The sequence below is a fragment of the Pseudorca crassidens genome, chromosome 11 (assembly GCF_039906515.1).
Source record: "Pseudorca crassidens isolate mPseCra1 chromosome 11, mPseCra1.hap1, whole genome shotgun sequence".
Taxonomy (NCBI): domain Eukaryota; kingdom Metazoa; phylum Chordata; class Mammalia; order Artiodactyla; family Delphinidae; genus Pseudorca; species Pseudorca crassidens.
This window is the reverse complement of record NC_090306.1, coordinates 105,708,001-105,724,283: the sequence shown is the minus strand read 5'-3', so window position 1 is coordinate 105,724,283 and position 16,283 is coordinate 105,708,001. Positions and strand designations below refer to the sequence as shown.

The 16,283-nt window shown below is 66.0% G+C and overlaps 1 protein-coding gene and 1 long non-coding RNA gene across 20 annotated transcripts; one reads left to right on the top strand and one right to left on the bottom strand.

Annotated features, from left to right (window-relative positions):
• The first annotated feature begins 24 nt into the window (after positions 1-24).
• On the top strand, positions 25-11,107 carry LOC137202633 (uncharacterized). 14 transcript variants are annotated; one of them, XR_010932726.1, is made up of 4 exons: positions 25-371; positions 1,001-1,237; positions 1,464-4,240; positions 4,461-9,915. It is a non-coding gene; the product is annotated as an uncharacterized lncRNA (long non-coding RNA). The 14 variants fall into 14 exon arrangements; XR_010932725.1 differs by having other exon boundaries at positions 27-371; positions 1,103-1,237; XR_010932734.1 differs by having other exon boundaries at positions 30-371; positions 1,103-1,237; positions 3,141-4,240.
• On the bottom strand, positions 4,437-13,881 carry TRABD (TraB domain containing). 6 transcript variants are annotated; one of them, XM_067698474.1, is made up of 10 exons: positions 13,777-13,881; positions 8,750-8,817; positions 8,294-8,372; positions 7,725-7,891; positions 7,390-7,530; positions 6,729-6,839; positions 6,494-6,633; positions 6,078-6,250; positions 5,882-5,993; positions 4,437-5,760 (listed from the first exon to the last, which is right to left on the bottom strand). In XM_067698474.1, exons 2-10 carry the CDS (start codon positions 8,780-8,782, stop codon positions 5,583-5,585), a joined length of 1,134 nt encoding a protein of 377 aa, XP_067554575.1. In that variant the 5' UTR covers positions 8,783-8,817; positions 13,777-13,881; the 3' UTR covers positions 4,437-5,582. The 6 variants fall into 6 exon arrangements, with proteins under 6 accessions (XP_067554575.1, XP_067554573.1, XP_067554574.1 ...); XM_067698472.1 differs by having other exon boundaries at positions 7,725-8,372; XM_067698473.1 differs by having other exon boundaries at positions 5,882-6,250.
• Positions 13,882-16,283: the final 2,402 nt, after the last annotated feature.

Below are 16,283 nucleotides of genomic sequence, written 5' to 3'. Positions count from 1 at the left end.
GCGGAAGCCCCTGTGCCCCGACCGGAAGCCCCGCCCCGCGCCCCACCGCCCAATTGCCGGGGGCGGCGCCCGCGAAAGCCTGGCTCTGATTGGTCACGCCATCTATCTGCTTCTGCTCCAGGTCTCGCCTCGGGGACTGCGAGGTCCCGGCCCGTCCGGGTCCCGGTCCGCGGGGCTGCGGCTGATGGCTGGAGCGTGCGGCGGAGACTGGGCCGTCCGGAATGACTGCCCTGCGCCACAACGGCAGGTCCCTGGCGGTCCGTCCCGGAGGCACCGGCCAGTCCGGGCTGAGCGCTCCGGGCCGGTGGCCGTGACGAGTGACGTCCCCATGGGACCTCCGGGGTGCCTCCCAACTCCGCGGTGAAGCCAAGGTCAGACCCGGCCCCACGCTTTGCTGAGGTTTGGCCCTGGATTGTCCTTTGCCCACTGCGCACAGGGAAGGAGGGAAAGAGGACCTTTGTCCAGATCTGTCCGAAAGTTGGGGGACATTTTTGGGCCAGGAAGAGCCCCAGGGCGAAGCCAAAGCTGAGAGCCTGCCAGCCTGGGGCCAGGCGACTCCCTCGTGCAGGGCCTTTGCTCCTGCTCTTTCCCTGCTCCAAGCAGGGTTCCTCACACGCGGGCTGGATCCCAGGCCCACCTCTCCTGCCTGCCTCCTGTGTTTTTCCTTGCACTTCTCTCTGAAATTAGCTCATTCCCTTATTTTCCTGTTTCCTGTGTGTCTTTCTTCTCACCCACGCTCTGGAAGGGTGGGAGCCTTGGTGATCTGGGCACCAGTTCCCCCAGAACAGAGCCTGGCCCAGAGAAACCCCCCATAGATGCCCAGGAGGCCTAGGGTGGGCGCAGGGTGGGGAGGGCAAGCCTGGCCTTGAAGGGCCCGCCCCCAGGTGAGGAGCTGCGGTCAGTGTTGCAGAATGACTCAGGGGTTCCGTTCAGAAGAGGCTTGTGGAGGGCCCCCCAGGCGACCCCACTGATGCCTGCGTGGCACGGGTGGTCCTTGCAGGGGTTCCCAAGCCCCTGCCCACCTGGACCCAGAGTCACACCCGAGACCGCCTGTGGCTGGGGCTGTTCTGTTCCCGCTGCCCCGATTCCACACCAACTTAAGGGAGACGCCTCGGAACCTCCCCCTGGGGCCCCAGCATGGCGCCCCAGACCTTGTGTGAACCAGCTCCGCCCCTGCCGGCTCTGTGACCTCGGGGAAGCCCTCACCCCCCTCCAGCTCGGGGTCCTCTTCCCCGACGTGAGCAATGACACTGCCTTCTGTGTGGGGTGGGGGGTCCCACAGACAACGGGGACAACGTGGTAGGTGCTTGGCACCCTGGATCCCCCTCCTGCAGCCTGACGGCTTCCCTTCCACCTGGACCCACCTGGGCTCTTCCCCACGTGGCCTGCTGGCAGAGTCCCCTGTTCCCAGCCTTCTTCCTAGCTACCTGGGAGACCTGACCTGAGACTCCCCTCTTCCCCAGGCCCAGGCCCTCCTGCCCCATCTCCTGGCCGCCTCACCCCACTGTCCTACCCCTACTCTGGAATCTGGTGGGACTGGGTGTTTGAGGGCCTGTGAGTGCCGGGCTCTGTGCCCTACTGCCTGCCCTGCCTGAGCTCACAGCAGAGGGAACATCTGGTGGGTTCCAGTGGTTCTGCAGGTCAGTGTGGGAGGGTCAGTGGCCCTCCCAGCCCTGGCAACCTTGCCTCTGCCTCACTCTTGGGCTGCATGGCCTCGTGGACCTCCCTAGGCCCATCCGGTACCTGCAGGTGCCGCTGGAGCACAGGGTCCACGTGGCCCTGATGCGTGGGAGCTGAGCTTGGCCCCTTCCTGGCCCCTCCCTGCAAAGAAGACTCAGCTGACAGCCAGGCTGCGCCATCCTTGCAGGGCAGGCCTAGGCCCTGGGGGTGGCAGTGCGAGTGCGCAGCCCGCTAGAGCGCAGGGCCGGTCCACGGTCGTCCAGCGCATGCCTGAGTCGGCCCCGGTGCGCTCCGGCCTCGGTGTGTTGAGGTTGGCCTGGTCACCATCGCTGTACCACCAGCTGGCGCGTGAGGGCTCGCGGCTGCAGCTGGCAGAGATGTGGGCCATCGGCGCAGGGCGTTCAGCCATGGGGCGTGTGGTGCAGCGTGCTGAAGCCACAGCCCTCCTGGTTGTGGACACCGCCGGAGCCCTGGAACGTGTACCCTGTACGGTGTGGGCCGTGGCACTGCCGCCCTTCAGCTGCACCCCCGTCCTGGATCCTGGCCATCTGGGCCCCCGGCAGGTGGTCTGGGAGGAACATCCTTTCCCAGAGAGCTGAGGCTGGCAGAAGTAGGCTGAGAAGTTGGGGACTCTGGGGTCCCAACCTTCTTCCCAGCCCCTAGCCCGGGAAGCACGTCAGCACACCACGATGCTTGTGGGCAGGGGGGTGGTACGAAAACCCCCAGCCCTCCCAGGCACTCACCTGCGGCCCTGAGTACAGGCCGAGAGGTAGAGCCAATAAAACCGGTCTCCCTGGTCCACGCGGAAGCTGTCATAGCGGGCCCGCAGCGAGTGCTTGCCCACGTCCCGCAGATCCACCGTCAGCTCGCTGTGCAGGCCGGGCTGGGAGGTCAGGCCCAAGATGTGTTCCAGCCCCGGCCAGTGGTCACCCAGGCTCAGGCCTGCCCTGTGTTCTCAACAAGGCCCCGGGGCCCTGGCTGCACGGCCTTCCTACCTCCCCAGTCTCCAAAGCCCTCTTTGTACTCCTGCCGGCACCTCTCAAATTCCAGCAGCCTCTCCCCGCCCGTCTCAACTCTGAATCACCGTCCAACCACTGTCTGCACGCTTGTCACAGAACCTGGGGTGGGGCGAGGACGTCAGCGCCTCCCGTGCTGGCTGGGCCTGGGTGGGTCGGAGGGGCCTGCCCCTCCACGGTCCAGGCGGGAGGGATGTCCGCTCTCCCCTAAGCACTCTTTATATGTTTGAGAAATGAAACCTTGTTGTTTTTCTGCTTGTCAGTGTAATACAAACTTGCATTGGAATCACTAACATTCTCAGAAATAGGGTGAAGACTCACAGTAACTCCCCAGGCCTCAGGCTGACGGCTTCAATTTAATGGATGTTATTTTATACTTAACTTGTATCCTGGCCATCTTTGTTCCCTTGGAAGTAGACTTCTCTTCTCCTTTCCTGACTGTAGCCAGCGCCCAGAGAGCATCTCTGTTCCAGGTGCAGGTGTCTGAGGATGGCCTCTGGCCTGGCCCGGCCCTTCCCTCCCAACAGCCCACGGTAACATCTGTTTTTGCCAAAGTGATACACGAACTGCAGGCTGCTCTCCTGGACGGGGCACTGGCTCCTCTGGCTGGCTGGCGTACACACCTCTGGGGCCCTCTGGTTCTCCACCCAGATCTGAGAGCAGCCTCTCCCTGGGGAAGACTTGGGCCAGGAGGGGTCAGAGTTCTCTGGGTGACCAGACCCAGAGCCCGAGAAGGGCCCGTGGACAGTCCAGCAGGTGACTTACAACCTTGGTCCTGGCAGACGCGCAGCCACTGTCCTCTCGCCTTGGGCCACACCTGCCTCAGGCCTCTTCCCTTCTGGAAGCCGCTGGCCTTCAGGCTCCTAGCACTTGCCGGCCCCCAGCCCTCCGTCAGACCCTCGATTCCTCCTGTCGCCCCTGGACCCACCTCTCCCTGTGGGTCCAACATGGCCTTCACCTGCTGCCCTAGGAGGGTCTGCCTTGGCTTCCCCGCCTCCCTCGCTCGGCCCAGCTGGCCCCCCTAACACCAGCCTGGAGGGGGCCTGGTCCTTGCCTGCCCCTCCCCCAGGCTGTTTAGGGCAGGCACCCAGGTGGGTCCTCAGGGGAGTGAGAAGCCTGCAGGGTGCAGACCTGTGGGTGACAGCTCCGAGGCCACCCAGCCATTACGCACTGGGCCCCTTCCACTCCCCCACACCCGGCCAGACCCTGGGGTCCCAGCAGGACCGCCTGGACCTGTGGAGAGAAGACCCCGGGCAGAGGGAAGCTCAGTAGCCCCTGGAGCCCCTGGCCCACCATGGGCCCACCACCCACTCCTACCAGCCTTTGACGATGTGCCTCAGAGCTGGCCCAGGGCAGAGAGGCACAGAAGAGCCCCGGGACCCAGCGCAGGGCAGGCGGCCATGCTTCCTGGGGGGCAAACACGTGGAGAAGCGCCACCCCGCCGCCTCCTGCCGCGCCCCCGGGGCGGCCCACACGCCTCTCCATGCCCACTGTCGCCTTTCTGGGCGATGTGAGCCGCCGGTCCCCACTGAGTTTTGTTCAAGGTGCTGGGCTCGCTCCCACCTCCTCCCCTCCGGCATGCCAGGGTGTGGGGCTGGGCAGGGAGGGGAGCCCCAGGGTGCGGACTAGAAGGGAGGGCAGGGGTCCACAAGGGATGGGTGGGTACCACCAACATCCTGATGCCCTTCCCCACCCTCCCTGTCACTTGAGTCCCATTCCCGCACATTTCACAAAGCAGGCTTCCAAAATTAGATTTTATTTCAGTCTCTAAGGGACGTGTACACGAGCGTGTGAATGACAAGGACATGGCCCAGCCCAAGGCTCCTCGGGCCAGATTGTGGCCATGGCTTTCACCTGATTTAGACACTGAGTCAACACAGACACAACCAAACGTGGCCCTGGGCCCCTGACGGGATGCACAGATGCTACGTCGAAAACAGGTGACCAGGACACGACGCAAACAGGTAACGACCGGGGTCAAGTGCTGTATGGGGCCAGCTCGACCTTGGGCCCAGCTGCACCCAACGCGGTTCCTGTGCAAACTGGCGGCCCTGGTGGGTCGCTGCCAGCCATCCACTGAGGGTCGGGGTGACCCCCAGGTCCCACCACTAGCTGCACAGGAAGCAGGTTCAACCGCCTGTGGGCCAGGCAGGCTCCACCCCGAGAGGGCGGCGGCCCTGCAGCCCCCACGGCTGGAGGTAGACCACGGGGGCAGCTGGACGGGCAGCGGTTGGAGGCCAGCCTGGCTGCCCATGGCCGAAACTGACCCTTGCCACACCCCTGTCTTCCTGGGACCGAGACCCCAAGAGAAAGGTGTTCTCTTTGTCCCAACCAGATTTAAGGCTAGTATTTCCTGACATTTGCTTCAGTTTAAGTTAAAAATACCTGAGTAGAAAAGTTTCAGACACTTTTAAAAGCCAGAAACGCACAACCTCTGTAGGCACAGCCGTTGCTGGCGCTCACCCGGGGCCGCCAAGGAGCCACGCGAAGGGCTGCACGGGCCAAGCTGCCCTTCCCCGCGTGCTGGCCCGGCACCCCCGCGAGGCGCCGCCTGCGACGCGGAGAGAAGGCACAGTGAGGTAGGGGCTGGCCGGCTGCGGCCCACCGCACCTCACCCCTCCCCCGCCACCTCATCCCGGGCCGGTGAACTTCCCAGCGGCCGCAGGGAGGGGGTGGAGGGGGGCTGCTGGGAAGCCCGAGCTCAGACAGTGAAATAATTCTTTATTTGGGCGGGTTGGGAGAGGGCAGGTGAGGCTAGGCCGGACCCCCATGGGGGGTGGCACCCAGGAGCTCCTCAGGGGGCCGGCCCCCCGTGCCCCTCGGCCGTGTCACAGGAGCAGCCGCGGGCAGCCCCCTGGACGGACGTGGTGGCTCCCTCTGTCCTTCCTACTTGTGCGGCCAGGCCTCGGAGGCCCTCTGCAGGCAGTACTGGGCGGCAGGCAGTGACAAGACCAGGCTGCTGGCACGGCGCCCCATCCAGTACAGGCCGTAGCCCAGGAGGCCCAGGAAGGCGGCCTTCGCGGCCAGCCAGGACACTCTGCCACAGACGGACGGCGGGGGGACGCTGGGGAAGGGAGGGCGGGCTGGGCCTGGCTGGGGACGCACAATCCCCCAGCCCCCAGCCCGGCTCCACGTGGGTGGGGTGGGGCGGGACGGAGACGGAGGGCTGGGTGGGCGGCACTCACGTCATTATCTCCTGGATGTTGAGGTCGGTGGTCCAGTTCTTCTCGATGCCGGGGACGTGGCCCATGCCCACGACGCCCACCACCACGGAGGGGACGCACTTCCTGGGCTCGGCTGCAGGGGGGAGAGACGCATCAGCACTGCCCACCCGACTGGCCCTGGCGGGTCCCCAGCGACTACCCCGCAGCCCGTCCTCACCGTCAGAGGCACGGGGCAGCTCCAGGCGCCGGGCCGCCTGCCTCAGCATGTAGGTCAGATAGATGTCCCGCTCAGACACGATGGTGCGGTGCAGGTCGGGGAACTCGCCGATCATCTCGGCCATCATCTGCTCCAGCAGGTCCTTCTGCTTGCACCGCTCCACGTCATCCTTGCTGGGGGAGAAGGGCGTGCTGCCAGCCCGAGGGACGGCTGACCCAGGGCGGGGACCTCGCACCTTCTGTCTGGGATCCTGGCAGGAGGAAGGGCTGGGGAGGCCCTTTGAGAGGAGGCTCCGCCCGAGAATGAGAGGCGTTTGCCGTGTGGCGGTCTGGGCCAGGCCAGGGTGGACCAAGTGCTCTGTGGGTATCTCAGGCCACTGGTCACCATTCCCGGGCCGGGAGGCCGAGGGGCCCTACCTGATAGGGTCCGACAGGAAACACAGGCCCCAGGCCAGCTTGATCTTCTGCCAGAAAGAGAGGGCGGCGATGGCCCTCTTGAAGGTGACGGGGATAGGCCGGTCGCCCAGGTGGAACTTGCAGAAAGGCACCTTGCTGGCCTGGGCAGAGGCTGGGTGTTGGCGGGGGAGCCTCAGGCCCCGGGCAGCTCCCAAGCGCCGAGCCCCCTCCGCCCCCCGGCCGGGCCCGGGCCCACCTCCTTGAAAGCCTCCCTGAACTCGCCGCCAGGGGCCATGCCCAGCTGCTCAGTGATGTGGGCGGACACCTTCAGCAGCAGCATCTGCATGAGTCCCGACATGACCCCGTTCTGCAGGGAGAGGCCCGGTCAGCCGGCGTGCGGCAGAGCGTGAGGTGCCTGCGGCCCTGCGGGAGGCCTGCCCTGTGCTCTGGGGAGGAGCGAGGGCCACGCTGACGTCCAGCAGGGCCTCATGGTGGGCGCCTCACCCACGGTGCACGCTCAGAGGCCCCTCCCGGCCCTTCAGACGACCTTCCCAGAGCAGGCCCACCGCAGGCCGTGCAGTCTCAGACCGGCTGCCTGGCCTCTGCCCCACGGGTGCCCCCTTTCCCCCCTCACCCCTCCAGGCCAGACCCCCAGCTCCTCTGCCCACATCCCCCTTGGGGCACCTGTCAGTGTGAGTGGACTTGGGTTCTGGGTCCAGAGCCCCTGCGTGAGGCACAGTGGGGTCGCAGCTCTGGGCCACATGACAAGCTGAGGCCCCACCCCCGCCCCTGGTGACCTGCCAGCACACTCCGGGGCCCTCAGGGTCCCTGACCAGCTCCTGCCTTGGGGTTGGGGCCTCAGCCGCCTCTCCTCACTGTCCCTCGGGCCAGGGTCCCCACGGGGCGGGCACGCGCACCTGCCTGACGGCCTGCTGCAGCTTCTCCAGGCTGATCTCCTTGGCCTCACGCAGCAGTGTGCGCTCGTCCATCTTCAGCATGGACACGCGGTACTGGCACAGCTCGACCACCACCACGTCGGGCTGCACCTCCCGGATGGTCTGCGACGGACATGCCAGCTCACCGCGGGCCCCATGGGCAGAGCCACGCCGGACCCGGAGGCCCACCCCCAGGTCGACCCCACCGCCGCTCAGCCGCCGTGGAGATAGCTCGGTGCCGGAAGTAACTACGGCGGGAGGGACGGCCCGGGTCTGCGTGTCCTGCCGCAGCAGCAGTGGCGGCTCACGGGCCTCACCTTCGCCACGTCCTTCTTGCTGTCGTCGCTGAAGTGGGCCGTGCCCACCACGTACACGCGGCTCCCATCCTCGGCCACCAGCTCAGTCACCGTGCGCGGCAGGTTGGGCCGCTCTTGCCGCCTCTTCAGCTTCATCTCCAGGAGCAGGTGGAAAGCGTCCACGTCGGCTGCAGGGACAGCAAGGCCCGGCTTGGGGCCATCCTCCCACACGGGCAGCCTGGGCCTCCGGGGCGCAGGGACGGGGGTGCGTGCTGCCCCGCGGAACGCGGACGCACGTGGGGGTCTCTCCGGGCCTCGAGCCACTGGTACTTGCTCACCAGGACGTGCGGCCAGGCCCCACGCCAAGGGGAGCCTCCAGGCCGCCGAGGGGCCCAGGACGGGGTGGGGCTGTGCAGGGCACCCGGCCTCCACACCTGAGGAGGGGGCTCCTGCCACAGCCCTGCTCGCACTCAAGAACCCCCCCCCGCCACCCCCCCAGGGTGGGCCGGGGCCCCTGGTCCACCACAGGCTCTGGAGATCACCCAGCCCAAGCCCCTCCCGCCCGGCACGGTGACCCAGGGAGCACGCACACAGGTTCTGGGGCTCTCCGGGGAGCACCCTGGGCACCACCTCCGAACCCCCTGAAGTCACGATGGGCTCTGTGCTGGCCTGCGGAGGGAAGGGGAGCGTTCGAGCGGCGGTGCTCGCCTCTCCGGGGCCTGCCGGGACTCGTGCGGCTGCCCCACCAAGCCCCAGAGCCTGCCGGCTGTGTCCCCCAGACGATCCCCTCACAGGCGGCCCGCCCTCAGGGCGCCCTGTGGCTGTGTCCCCCCAGACGATCCCCTCACAGGCGGCCCGCCCTCAGGGCGCCCTGCCCCGGGCCCTCAGCTGACTAGCAACATCCCAGGAAGACCAGTGAGGGGCTTCTCTGCACAGAGGCCAGAGGGACCCCAGGGAGCCTCACGGGGGGAGCCCCACTCTCCGCGGGGCCGCCCCGGCCCCCGCCCCCGCCCTCGCTCCCCGGCCCCCCAGCCCAGGGCTCTGACCTCGCGAAGGGGCTGTTCGTCCTGCCCCTCCATGGCGGGCGGTGGCTCCCGGCACCGACGAGTGAAGCCTGAGGAAACACAGGAGCTGCGTCCTCACCTGGAGCCCCGGGGCCGGGCACGGGGGTCAGTGCCCCGTGGTGCTGCGTCCATCGGGAATGATCCGTGGGCAGGACCTCGGCCCTGGGCACAGGTGATCTCGGGATCTGCGGTGCGGGGCTGAGAGCAGGCTGGGGACACCCGGGCGGCGAGCCTGAGTCGCCCGAGAGCAGGACGTGCCGCCCGGCCCCCCGCTCGCCCAGCAGGGGGTTACCCCCGGGGGCAGCCGGCCAGACCTGGGGGCCTCCTGTTTGACTTTGGAATACAACACAATTTATAAAATTCCCTAAAAACACAAAACCAGGCGGCAGAAGTGAACCTGTGTGCTGGGCTGGTGCGGAAGGCGGTGCGGCTGCAGCCCCGCTTTCAGGAGCCACATGTGGCGACAATACGTGTTACCAGCAGCATCACACAGGCGTCGGCACAGACTCAGGAGGGGCAGGGGGAGGGATGGCGAACAGCACAGGTGTGCCGTCGTCACTGAGAACCGAGACTTCTTCTGGTTGGAGAAAAGAGGCACAAACTCGAAGAAGCTGAGCTAGGAGCCGAGCCCCCGAGGTCACGTGGGAGCCGCTTGTGCTGTCCCTTCCGGAGGGGAGACGGGGTGCAGGAGCCCAGCAAGGCTGTTCTCAGCAGAGGGAAGATCCCCGCTGGGCCCGGGACACGGTGTCCTGGACATCCGCCACACGGACTTCACCCGAACCTCCCAAGGTCCTGCCGGAAACTCAAACCAGAGTCTGACAGAGCCTCCGGTTCCAGCTCTGAGTTTAGAGCCGGGGTCTGGCCGCCAAAGGACAGGGGGCTTGGCACCCGCGGGAGAACCTGACAGATGACTGGAGGCCGTCCCGTGAGGAACGAGTCTAATTTGGTTTCAGTCGTGGGCGCCGTATCGTGGGTTTTTAGAGTCCGTGTCTGTCACACGTGAACCGACGGGACATGCCGGGAGGCCCCATGCGGGCAGTGGGACACCCCCGGGGCGCCTGTCAGTTTCACTGTTGCACTTTCACAACAAAGAGGAAAAACAAATAATAAATAAACACGACGCTAGGTCAAGTTCCTTCCCCCTCGTACCCGTGACCCTGAGCCCAGCCCTAACCCGGGCTCTGTTCCCAGCCTGCTTGGAGCTCCGCTTCCTCGCCTGCGGCCGGCAGGACAGGCTCGGGCAGGTGGCTCAGCGCAGGGGCAGCCCATCCTGAGGACGAGGACGGCTGTGCTTTCTGGAAGAAACGAGGTTGGGGGAAGGGTCTGGAAGAGAAACTGGCTCAGGACCAGAAGGGGGCAGGCCTGCCAGCGGAGAAGGGCGGCAGGCAGAGCCGTGGGCCTCCGCACGGGGCAGGGGAGCCGGCTCTGGGGTCTGAGCCCGGCCTGGGCCCCCGGGCGCCCCGCCATCGGGGAAGGAGCCGCAGCACGGGGGCGCCCGGTCCCCAGGGGCGGCGGCTCACCAGGCCTCACCACTCCCAGGGCCGCCTCCTTCCCACTTCACAGACGAAGGCGCTCCACTGATGCAAGGCACCGACCGAAATAGAAACAGGAAGCTGTGTGTGCTGCCGGGCTGGGGCCCGCCTGCCTCTCAGGTTCCCGAGCCCAGGAGAGCATCCCCCCGGTCCGCTTCACACAGGGCTGCCAAAGTACTAGAGAAACTTCTCAAGGGAGCGTCCAGTGCTGCCCTGGGAAGCCTGCGTGACAGGCGGTAAGAGGAGGGCCACCGAGGCCTCAGCCTCCCTCCCACAGGGGTGGGGGTCACAGGTCTGGGTCGGCCCTGCCCTTGCCCTCCCTGCACTTGGCCTGGCCAGGCCAGGCCAGACTCACTCTGTCCCCAGGGGGCAGACGAGCCTCGAGCCCCGAGATGGCTGGGCCACCAACCGCAGCACCAGGACCCAGGTCCCCTCGAGCTCGCTGGGATGGGTGCCTGGCCTGGGAGGGGTCAGGCAGGAAGGCCACCGAGGCCCCTTCAGGGCCAAGAGCCTGTGATTCTGAGAAGCGTCTCTGATGTTATCACATGCACACACTTCCCAATATCCTGGTTTCCTGCAACCTCCGCCAGGGCCCCTGCTGCTACCCTTGTAGGATGTATCAGTAAGTTCAGTGGGTCATCAATCCCTCCACCCCTAGGCAGCCCCGCTCACCATGATGCATTTTCAAATATTTACGGCTGGGATCCGAGCCTCTCTAAATATTTACGGGAGGGGAGCAAAGGGCCCAACGCCATAGAACCCCGGGCCCGGCCTCCATCTCCCACACCCGCAGGCTGTGTTTCTGGCCACAAAATCTCTGGACGACGGGTCCTGGCTGCTCATCACACCACCACAGGCTGCAGCGACCAGTGACCCCAGGCTAACACCTCGCGGGGAGATCGACGTGCCCGCTCCTAAAGCCAGTCTCCAGCGCCCAGCTCCCACCAGCCAGCACAGCCCCAGGGAGCCCGGAACCAGGCTTCCGCCCAGCAACCTGGCCACGCCGCGGCCACCAACGCCGAGACCCTGGGGAGCCTGGCACAAAGGAGACCCTTCTGCCCGATTCCGGTGCTCACCCCCCCAAGAGGCGTCACTGCTGAGCCGGACTGTCCACGGAGCACCGCCTGGGGAGGCATCAGGCTCAGTGGCGGGAAAGGCCTCCTGAGCCTGGCCACCAGAGGCCAGCCCTCTAGGCGGCTGCCAGCACCTGTCCTGCGGGGGACGGCCACAGGGTTGGCCAGATCTCAGGCTGCTGCTTGGCGCGGCACGGCCTTGGGCAAGTCGTTCCAACCCGCCAGGCTCTTAGCTCCTGCCTTTAGGGCCGAGGTGGTTAGAACAGCCACCCAGCCACCCACGAGCAGCACGAGGCGTGCCACACTGAGATGTCACCTCAGCTTCCCTCTGCTGGGGCATGAAGAGAACCAGCCACTTGGTTTCAGGAGACTCGTCCACAGAGAGGGACCCCACCCTTATCTGGCTCCACGCAGATGACAGCGCCACCCACGCGCTTCTAGGAAAACGAACTCCAAATCCGAGGGAATCCCTGACCCCCGTGAGGACCTATCTTGTCGGGTTCACCAGAGAATGCACCTGCTCACAGGGCAGGGAGAGCCCCACTTGCATTAGGGACCCCCAGGGAACGTGTCAAGGTGCTCTTGTTGGATGGGGTGTTAGCGTAGGAAACGGTTTGCTGGGTGCCCCTGGCAGGACAGACTTGAGGACACCGGACAGTGCAGGCTGCGTGGCAGGCCACGGGCTCCCGCCTGCCCGGTCCAGGCAGCTGTCCCCTTCCAGGGACGGCTATGGACTGAATTGTGTCCCCTCATAGTTTGAAGCCCTAACCCCAGTGGGGGTGAAATTGGGAGGCGGGGACTTTGAGAGATGGTGAGGGTTGGGTGAGGTCATGAGGCTGTGCCCCAGGATGGGATCAGAGCCTTCCTGGGAAGAGACCCGGGAGAGCTGCCCGGTGAGGATACAGTGAGAAGGCAGCTGTCTGGAGACCAGGAAGAAAGACCCCTCACCAGCTACCAAATCAGCCAGCACCTTGATCTTGACTTTTCCGTCTCCAGAACTGTGAGAAAACCGTTAAGCTCCCTTCAGTGGTATGTTGTCATGATTGCAGAGCAGACTGAGACAGCCATGCTCTCTCGTTCACCCCTCTAAAAATTAGGAAGCCAGAAACTGCCTCCCAGACCAAGAGCTGACCAGCACCAGATGGAGTTCCCAGAAAAAACATCTCCCAACCAACCCACTAGGCCTGCTCACAAAGCCAAGGGTTCCAAACTGGACAGACTAGCGGGCTGGAGACCTGGGAGGCAGCAGGGTGTGGCCCAAAGCCCTGACCCCCTACATCCATCCCCACTTCTGAAGTCTGGGCACCTTGGCCACCGGAGACCCTCCTGGGTCTGGCAGGCTCTGCTTTATGGAGGTGTGGCTGAGGGCAGGATGGGGGCAGAGGGCACATGCCAACTCACACCTGAGCCGGAGGCCTACCACACCCGGCCAACCCTCTTGGAACCCGGACTCTACCCAGTGCTGGGTCCCCACACTGACCTCCACTGCAGGGTGCTGTGTAGGGGCCTGCCCGCCCACCGTGCCAGGCCCTCTCCTGGCTGCAACATCACCGCCATCCTGTAAGGCTGACCAGTGGCCCCAAGGTCAGGGCTCCCTCCCAGCCACGCAAGGGGGGCAACAGCGGCAAAAGGGAGAGGCCCAGGGAGAGTGGAGCCTGCACAGGAGCGCGCCGAGCTGGTGGCCCGGACATCTTCCTCTCCAGGGGACCCCGAAAGCCAGGAGTATTCAGCCTGGAAACCATCAATCTCCTGATGAGGCTGCCCTGACGCCTAAAGTCAGCCGAGGACTTCTGAGCGAGCTCCTCGCTGAAGGGTGCGCTTTGCTTTCCTTTCTCGGGACAGTTTTCACAAAGACGCATACGTGAACTCTGGGGCTTTGTGGCATGTAAGTTATGTAGCAATATAGCTCTTCACAGAAACAAGGTAAGTAAAGACCTACAAGGCCTCGGAAGTTTGGTCTCCTTTGCCCATATGGCAGCTCTGCTTGCTCGGCTTGAAGGGCAGAGGCCTCCGGCACGCAGAAGGACCCAGGGTCTCCACTGAGACCCTGCCGCCGCCGTCTGGGGAGGAGGGGACCCTGCCCCTCACGCCCGGTCCCCCGCCCCCGACTCCGGCCGACCCCGCCCCCGGCCCCGACCCCCGACTCCGGGCCCCGCCCCCCGGCCCCGCCTCCGGCCTGCACCATCCGAGCCCTCGAACCCTCGCGACCCTCGCGGTCGACTCCGGCCCCGCGCGCACTCCTCGGAGGTCGGGGCTGATCCTTCCGGCCCAAGACCTCACGCTTGGGAGCTGGCTGGGCCCGGTCCGATGCGGGGCAGCATCCGACCTGGTCCGCGGGCTGACCTCGACCCGCCGGGGCCCCCGCGCGCCGCCCCCCGCCCCAGGCCCGTGCCGCGCGGCGTACCAAGGCGGGGCGGCGCTCCTCAGCCGGCCTCCATGCGGCTCGTCGCTCCACCAGACGGGGCGGACCGCGGCCGCGGGGCGGGCCGGCCGGACGGGCCGGGGCCGGAGGGCCGGGCGGAGCACGGCATGCCGGGAAGTGTAGTTCCGCGCGCCTTCGGCCCGCCCTTGCAGCGAGCCTGTCCCGAGCCCGTGGACTACAGTTCCCAGGGGGCCGCGCGCGAGCAGCCGCGGACTTCACTTCCCAGAAGGCCGCGCGCGAGAAAGCCCCGCCCCTCCCCTCCCCGCCTCCAGCGTCGGGATTCGAGGACTCAAGCGGCGTCTAAGAACCCGGGTTCGAGTCCCAGGCCTGCCACCCGACTGGGGCGGCGTTGCGAAGCGCTCCAAAGTTCTCTGGCCGCATCTCCCGGTCAGTAAAAGGGGGTTGACGTTCATATGGCCTGCTATGATACAGAACCGTCAATCCCGCCCGAAGGGGTCAGCGATAGTGCAACGCGAGGAGCAGAGAGTTCGGGTCGTGGATTGCACCCATGTGAGCACCTGGGCCACCCCTCGGCCTGGCGGCTGGGGTCCGGGGAGGCGCGGGCGGGGGCGGTGGGACGGCTGGAGGGGAGGGGGGGGCACAGGGTGAGGGCGGGGCCCCGGGGTGAGGGATAGCCCCGTCTGGCCCGGGCCTGGTCTGGGCCTGCCGGGCCGGCCCACCAGCGGTCCGAGCTGGGCGCCGGGCTTCCCCTCAGGTTCCAGGAAGGGGGTGCTGGCCCAGCCCTTCTGTCCCGCACAGGGTCCGGGTTCCCACATTCTGAGTCTGGGGGTGGCCCTCCTGCAGGCTGGCTGACGTGGGAGGTGATGCCCCGTCCAGTCTCATGCAGGGCAGGCTCCTGTCGGCAGGCGGGGCTCTGTTACGCGAGAGGCTCTGGGTTGACGTTTATCTGCCCGTCTCGTGGTCCAGGACCCCTGTCCTGCCCTCTCTGTCTGGTTCCTATTGTTCATCTCCTTTGTGCTGGCACAGATCGCTTCTGCCCGCCCCCCACCTTGGCCACCCACACAAGAGAGCTGGAGTGAGCGCAATGTTGTCCCCTCGAGGCACTTGCCCCAGGACCTAGAGCCAGTCTGGCTGAGATGTCCATGCTGGGCTGTGTGATGGAGAGAGGCCTGGGTTCCAGGCCTGGCTGTCTGGGGTGGGGTCTGAGCTTCTCCCACAGCCCCTCCTCTTGGGAGAGGGAAGGCACCTCCACCTGCCCTGCCCGGGGCTGGAGGGAAGGAGCAAGGAGGCAGGTGGAGGGTGTGTCAAAGGAATGCTGATGCCCACGGTGCGCCCTCTGCCCCCTCCGGGCAAGGTGGCATCCCTGGCATCTGCAGGAAGAGGTCTGCTTCTGTGGGACGCTGCCTCCCTTCTGTTCCCCAGGGCAGTGGGTCAGTTCACACACCAAGGAACAGACCTCTGGAGGAGACTGGCCTGAAATGTCCTGCTGGGCCTTGGCTCGGGGGGCAGGGCTGGGCACAGCAGTCCCGCTGAAGACAGAGACCGGGGGCGGGGTGGGGCTCAGTGGCTGGTGTGCCTTAGCCCCACCTGGACACGTGTGCATGAGGAACTACTGTGGACTCAGCGCACGGCCAGGCAGCGCGCCCCGCAGGTCTCTGGGAATGTCTCCACTCTGAGCAGAGCCCCTGAGTGTGCATGGGCAGGGGTGGAGAGCCGGTCTGGGCTCCAGCCCTGCTCAGGGATTGCCGGGGGGCCCGTGGCAAACACTGCTGCCTGAGGTGAGTGGGAACTGGACTCCTGGGTGGGCACAGCAGCCCCTACCCCTGCAGGGTCACCTTGGCCCCAGTGCCTGGCTCACCACCACCACGGAGCTGGCTGCCCATGTGGGACCGAGGGGCCAGGGGCTCATCCCACCCTGCAGGACCTGGTCAGCCTGCCTGGGTCCTGTGGGGTCCCTTCCCCAGATGAGTGGAAATGGTGAGGGCCAGCCCAAGAGGCAGCTGGCCATATGACCTGGGATGCTGGGCTGGGGAGAGTGTCCTGACCTGGCTGAGGGTGAGTGCTTTCTGGGAACAGGGGGTATGAATTGTACCGTTTTGCCATCTGGGGCCGCGCTGACCCTGGAGAGACTGCCACTCCCAGAGTCAGCCAATTCCTAGAGACAGCAAACAGTTTCACAAGCAAACCAGCCATCCACAGCCCCAGATCATCCCTCCTCCATGAGGTGCACTATGTCCTCGGGGCCACCCTCTGCCTGCCCCAATCATCTGGGCCAGGCACCGACAACTAGGGGCAGCCCCTCCGCCCTGAGCGCACCGAGATTATTCACGCTGGCCGGTCCTGAGCCTGCTCACCCTGCCTCACATCTCTCCCTGCGGAAACCCAGTGAAGGCTCCTGCCCACGTGTCCCCTCTCCCTGCCTCCTGACCGGCCCTGGGGCCCCCTCCTCTTGGGACCTGTGATAAACTGTCTTTGCAGTGGCAGTCGTCTCCTGATCTCTTGGCTTCACCATGCCTGAGTGATGATAA